At 33.8% G+C, this 7476-nt stretch overlaps 1 protein-coding gene across 1 annotated transcript; it reads right to left on the minus strand.

The window, feature by feature from the left end:
• Positions 1-5880: 5880 nt before the first annotated feature.
• On the minus strand, positions 5881-7262 carry LOC125236826 (glycine-rich cell wall structural protein-like). The gene is made up of 2 exons (XM_048143758.1): positions 7141-7262; positions 5881-6614 (listed from the first exon to the last, which is right to left on the minus strand). Exons 1-2 carry the CDS (start codon positions 7214-7216, stop codon positions 6346-6348), a joined length of 345 nt encoding a protein of 114 aa, XP_047999715.1. The 5' UTR covers positions 7217-7262; the 3' UTR covers positions 5881-6345.
• Positions 7263-7476: the final 214 nt, after the last annotated feature.

Genomic DNA, 7476 nt, shown 5'->3' on the forward strand with positions numbered 1-7476 from the left:
TATATAAGTATGTATTTATCTATTTAAGTATGTATTGTATATCGTCGCTTAGCACCCCATAGTACAAGCTTTGCTTAGTTTGGGGCTAAGTTGATCTGTGTAAGGTGTCCCCCAATATTTATTTATTTATTTATTTATAATCTATAGATTAACATGACTGTGTAGTTTTCACCTGATTACGTAAAAGTATACTTTAAAAATAATGTTTGCTGTTTTTAAGTCATAATAAAATAGGGTAATATTTTATTTCGGTTAATTGGACTTTAAAAAAGGGTCAAGTAGCCTATATGGAACTTCCACACGATAAAAAATTCCGAACGCTTAAACCCTTCTGGTTTGGTGTAACTGACTCTTAACGTTGTTGATGTAATTTTATGTGAATCGTATTGTGAACTAAATATGTAAGAATTAAAAAAATACTTGCCTTAAAATGTAATGTGTAAGTAACATGGGGTAAGATTGAAGGTTTTTAAGTTAAGCTTTAATTTGAGTGTTATTTCTGGTATTATGTAAGTTGTAAATATCTGACTAGTTTTAATAGTATTTCTTAATGAAAAATGATATCGATACCTTTGGGTTCAATTGGCGTAAAGGACAAAATGCAGGTTTTCAGGAGAAGCAAAAAACAACTTTTTTTTTAGAAAAATGTTTATATCTTTTTTGTTTTTTGACCTATATTTGTGACGTATATAGAAAAATATGTAGATTTTTAGTATCCTTAACCTAGTGTAGCAACCGTAGTGATAATCTAAACGGTTTAGAAGTTAGATGGTTGTAAAGGACACGTCAAAATGCTATGAACGTCCTTTACACCCACGATTTTTTTGAACAATTAGAGTTGATAGGGTCGTAAATGACGGTCTTAGATGATTTTTATACAAATTCGGGGCGTAAATGTAACCGGAATGGTACAAATGGCAACTGTTTTTAGCTTAGTTTACAATTGAGAAACTTGAAAAATGTATCAAAACGTAGTTAATATGGCATAGAATAGCCACAATAGTGTTACAGTGTATATTTATCTAAATATTTAGCAAAGACAAAGAACAAGACTATTTTATATCCAGTTTTGCAATAAAGAAACAACATTTGCTTAAAAACTATCTAATATTTTGGAAAGTTATTATTTTAGTACTCGCCGCTCGGCTGTCTCAATAAGTTACGCATTCAGTATTTAATTCTAGCAGGGAAACGCTTTCGTAGTTTAAGTAAATATAAAAACACTAATGGTAATCACGTAAACTTTAATCAGCAACTGTGAACAGTAGACTATATTAATACGACAGTAATTTTAAGTCTAAAGTAGAAAGAAGTTCTAAGAATAACTAAAGAGTTAAGTACCTATTTATAAACGCAAGTTAGGACGCGTATACAAACTGTGACCAACTAATAAATAATAGTAACTGTAGTCAAGACTACCTACTATGTTGATTCATATTTTTGATAATTTTAAAACAGAAGATTGTTATTTAGTCTAAACCTGTTAAATAAGAATAATCTTAATTATGAGTTCAATCCTAGAAATATTATAGTCAATACTTTAAGTACCTGGGTACATAGCCAAGTCACCAAACGCTAATGCTCATTCGCTAGCGAAACGCACCTGTTATTGTCGCACTAAATGTTAGTATAGTCTACTGTTAAAGTTTACTGGCGGCGTAGCTGAATGGCAATCGTCGACGCCAGACGCCGACAAAAATGCAGTCTGGTGCAATACGCAAGAGCGATAAAGATATATAGCTACGAAATAGATATTATCGTGAGCGTTTGTGCATTTGGGTACGTACCCTGATTACCATAGTGTTTTTTTTATTACCTACATCTCGCCGCAGTATAATAATACTACGAAAGCGTTTCCCTGCTAGAATTAAAGGCTGAAATCGTAACCTACTGACTATTCAGACAGCGGCGAATACTAAAAAAATAACTTTGAATTTGTTGCCAAAGTATTAGATAGTTTTTAAGCAAATATTGTTTCTTTATTACAAAACTGGATATAAAATATTAGTCTTGTTCTTTTTTGTTGCTAAGATAGCTTAGATAAATAATACACTGCATTAAACTAATGTAGCTATTCTATGCCATAGGTATTAAGTACGTTTTGATACATTTTTCCAGTTTTTAATTGTAAACTTAGCACAACATTTGTACCATTTCGGTTACAATTACGCCCCGACTTTGTATAAAAATCATCTAAGACTGTCATTTACGACCCTATCAAATCATGGGTGTAAAGGACGTTATAGCATTTTGACGTGTCCTTTACAACCATCTATCTTCTAAATCGTTTAGTTTATCACTACGGTTGCTACACTAGGTTAAAGATACTCGTAATCTGCATATTTTTCTTATACACGTCACAAATATAGGTCAAAAAAACAAAGCAAGTGGGTTTATCTTTCTCTTGGAAACCTGCATTATATGTCCTTTACGACAATTGAACCCAAAGATATCGATTACAGTTGCGGATAAAATATTTTTAGTGCTGGTCATAAAGGACGAAGAACAAAAAAACTTGTCTTTTACGCCCAACTTTACCACACTACTATAGAAAGTGATCCTTAAAAAGTAAGGGCTTAAAGGGCAACAATATATATCAAGGTGACTTACGACTATATTTTTATTTGTAGATTTCCTTTACGACACAAATAATAATTTATAATTAATGACTTGATATTTACGCCCCTTCAGAAAAGCTATTTTTGCAAGTCCATAGTAGAAAATCTTGGTCGTAAAGGCAACTTTTTAAGAGATATCGAAATTTTAACTACACAGATCGATAGCGCTTGAAATTCTGAACAAAACTGTATATATAACTCATTTTCGCCAAAATGTCCTTTACGCCAATTGAACCCAGAGGTATCGATATTATATTGTAGATATTATTTTTTAGCCTTTAAGAAATTATATATTATATTCAATGACATATGAACTTACTGGATATCAAATGGTGAAATACACATAATGAAAGATTGCGTTTTTTTTATCGATTCATACAGTTTAGCCCGCCTGAGCTTGTAATTGCTTGAAGAAGAGTATTTTAACACCCTGTATAGCATATTACTCAATAAAACCTGTTAGGAAGAGAAGAGTCGTGAAATGTATGGGGTCTCCAATACATTCCACGACTCTTCTGTTTCCTATACAATATTCCCTATAATTATACGAAAATAACCTTTAACCCTTTAACGGGCAAGACTCAAAAAAATCGTGAGTTCAAACCTCATCGCCATCCTGTAGTACTAAAAATTCTGTACAAGAAAAAAATACAAAAAGATAGTCATACAGGTTGGTCTTTTTTGAGACCAGTGCCCTATAAAGGGTTTAAACCTAAATAAATCGATGGGTTAAGAATTTCATCAACCCCTTTCCTCCCGTGGGTATCGTAGAACAGGTGGGGAGAAGGTTCAATTGTGTTGTAGGAGATAGTCTAGGAATCTGTCACTGCAATATCAAACTGTGTTTCTTTTAAAACCATAATTGCTAAGAGTCGCACTGAAACTAGGTCACTTTCATAAGCACTGCCCCTTTTGGGAAGGGGTGAGTTGACTATGTATGCGTCTGTACTATGTATGTATGTATGTATTATAAATAGTTGAGACCATAGCATATTTTTATTTACTTTTATTAATAACTCCTATCTTATTATTACTTTTTTTTTAATTTATTGAAAACAAAGATTACAGTTATACAGTTTCTAGTTTTTTCGCCAAACCTACGTTTAACGGCGAAATGAAGCACTCATTTTCATAAGTACCTTAAATTATATTAAAAATACTTATTCTAGTGTTAATAGATAATAATATCTTATCAATTACTAATGGCGCTTTTCATTAACGCTTTTCATTAGCGAAATCACCGATGGATTGTTTCAACCGCGGGGTTTTCGATATACCTAAATAGCAATTTTATCTTCACATTAGGCTTGTGCCGTTTCGTTCGTTGATCGGAGCGCTCCGATCTCGTTCAATCGCTCCCATGAACTAGTTCGCTCTTTTAGGTCTTTTGCTCATTTAGTTCAGCCAGACCAGCGATCACTGCGGTCGGAAAGATCAGAACGAATGGGACCGAATAGTGTCAAAATTATACGAATAGTCCACAGATAGTAACATTCCGGGCCGAAAGGTTGTAAGTAACCGAAGTTTAATATGAAAACTTGACTTTTTTTGTTGCTCTGCTAAGTAGCTCTCGCTCTCGGTCGGCGCAGTCACACATTCGTTCTCGATCCAAACCGCTCGCGCTCGCCGATCCTATACTGAACTAAATGAGCAAAGACCGATTCTCAGACCACGGAAAGATTCAGTTCATTTCGGTCATTGATGGGATTTTATTCCTAACAGTTCATAGTTCGTGAACGACACAAGCCTACTTCACATGTCTATCTGACCTATCTGATCACGCTTGTCAATAATTATTGCTTAAGGGACAAATCCTTCAAGTTATAATATATTTTACCAATAAATATTATTGCTTAAGGGACTGGTCCCACCGCGAGATAGTAAGCTATGAGCTATATCGGCTATAAAAACGAACAAAACATAAGCAATCCCGTGCAACGTCGTCGTTTATCTTTTATTTACACGGGGGTGCTTATCTTTTGTACGTTTTTATAGCCGATAGCTCATAGCTTTACTAGCTCGCGGTGGGACCAGTGCCTAATTAGTTACATACCTACTGTAAATTTCCTATGATAAGAATCTACATTTAAATATGTTATTATCACGATCGGTAATTATAGTTAGGTATAAAGGTAATCTTTATTATATTCATTTTCTTGCTTATTTTCTGCAAAAAAACCTTTAGATTATCTTCGCCCACGTAACTAGGTACGTGATCTTTGTGGGTCAAAGATTTCTTATAAGGTAAGGTGCATTAGGGTAATTCCGAAAGTCGTCTAATTACGAAAGTCGCATAAAAATCACCATTATTTCCGTCATATCAAGATTCCCCTTTCGGAATTATCCGATCATTTCTGTCATTCGGAATTACCCTAATAAGGTGTATTAGGGAATAAGGAGTAAGGAATAAGGTGTATTAGGGTAATTCCGAATTAATTTATTAGATGCAGTTTTACACTCATCTTTAAAACTATTCATTTTAAATATAATTCTATTAAAAATCTATTTTTTATTTGTAACAAAATGACAGTATGCCACAGCACTAGCTTTAAAGTATAAAAGACATAATATGTACGTAACGTTAGCGTGTTAAATAAATATCGTAAAATACTGGCTAACGAAGATCTACATAAATATAACTTGTGATAGATTGTATTTAAAGTAAGCGAAATATTGCGAGTGCTTAACACTCGAAGAACTTAATAATTAAGGCTTAATAATTATTATTACGGGATTTTATTTATAATTTCAGAAGGTTGTGCGCGTTTACATTCTACGGGGGCTATCAGGGGCCCGTTTCTCGAAAGGTACAAGCCCTGTATTACAAGTGTGTTTCCATGGAAACCCATACGATTTGATAGTTCGCGCACTTGTAATACAAGGCTTGTACCTTTCGAGAAACGGGCCCCTGGTGCAAAAAGAGGAACTTACAAATCTTAGTCAATAGTAGGTAATTGTTAGTGTAATTGACGTCAAAAATGTTTTGACGTCAAAGCAGGTGTCCATTATTTTCGTAAACAAAGTCAATCAAACTTCACCAATCTTACCCCTCATTATACTAACAACGATAAAATGTCATTAAGTTTAATATCAAATAATTAGATATGTAGTGATTTATTTAACACATGAGTCACATGACGTATTAAAAATGATTAACCAAAAAAAAAGTTATTGAAACCAAAAAATCCCTAAAAACCTAATTGATTACTTATTAATAACACTTAAATAAGAATTCCATGCAATAAATATCATAAACTAGGCAATTATAAAGAAAACTAAAAATCTAAGTCTAAAGAGGGCATAGTGCACAAGATGCTCGCAGCATTTCCTCGCTGAATTGCAATATTTATACGTTGAGCGAAGCCTCTGTCATCTAAGTTTTGGACGTAGCCTTAAAAACCATTGATATCGCGATCTGTAAATAGAGATTACACGAAAGCGTCTTTGCCCATATACAAAATTTTACGAATAAATACGGTCGCTTCGTTTGATTTATTATGACTGAATAGTCGATTATTGTCACGGTTCGTACAAACTGCCATCTGACCTTAGAATCTGTTATTGAAATGTATTGTGTTCTACGAGGTAGTTTGTCTTGCTTGCTTGCAAAAGAAACACATGTTGTACATTTTATATTATTTATGATATTTTCAGAAATCAGCTAATATTCAATAACCTATGTTCAATAATTTTCATGAAGGAACGAACTTCAACGCCGTCTTGTTCATTATTTCTTTCCATATCCACCCCCGCTTCCATATCCATATCCACTGCCTCCTCCGTAACCGCCACCTCCTCCGGAACCACCGCCTCCGCCGTAACCACCGCCTCCGCCGTAACCACCGCCGCTGCCGTAACCACCACCATTGATGTGACCACCGTTGTTTCCATGACAACCGCAGCCGCCGTTCCCGCGACCACCTTGTCCACCGTAGCTTTGGATGGGCGTCTTTTTGTTTTTAAGTTTAATACCACGTTTGTCTCTAATTTTCGGATCTGAAAAAAAATTGTAGTTTAAGAATGCAGAAATTTATTTTATTATGAATACCTACCAAGTTCATTGCAATGTAGAAAGTTGTTTATAATAATGCATGTATTCAAAAAATCGAAATCAGAGGTGTTCAATAGTGCTTTGAAAAACAAAAAAGTGTCTTCGACAAGAAGTCTAGCTGGTACATTCATCGTAATTAAATGTATAGATAGATAGATATATAGATCTTAGATATTTATTCATAAAAAAATGTCAATTGCGTTTGAATACATTGGTACATTTACATATTTAATTGGAAATACAAGTACATGTAAGTATAAATGTTTTGTGTAATTCATATTGAACAATAAGAATAATAAATACACGAAAATAACGATGACCAAAGGGTCTGGCACCTAAGATTCAAGCTTTAAGCAAGTCGTCATTGTACATGTTGAAAATTAAAACTTCATTGTATCAAATCCGACAAGACAAAGTATTAAAAAATATCACCATTAATAGAGACTGAATTAATAAATTTTATTTACAAACCTGAGTAGAGAACAGCACTTTCGCAAAGACATATTGTCAATGCACACACCACAAGTAACACCACTAGTAACTTCATATTTTATAATAACTGTAGAAGTAGCATGGTCTTGATATTTATACGTTAGGCATACCTATATGTTACCATCAGGTTATTTCCCTAAAACTTGAATCTTCTAACTCTCGATTCTACGAGTAAGTTAATTGGTAACTACGAACGTGCTATGCTTTGGATTGATTGAGCTGGGGCATTATAGACGTCATTATGAAGTCATATTTTACAGTCGTCGATGATCTCGTGACGGTGGAAACAAGATTCAGTTCTATTTAGTGCCAGAA

Source organism: Leguminivora glycinivorella, chromosome 19, assembly GCF_023078275.1.
Source record: "Leguminivora glycinivorella isolate SPB_JAAS2020 chromosome 19, LegGlyc_1.1, whole genome shotgun sequence".
In the NCBI taxonomy this organism is placed as follows: Eukaryota; Metazoa; Arthropoda; class Insecta; order Lepidoptera; family Tortricidae; genus Leguminivora; species Leguminivora glycinivorella.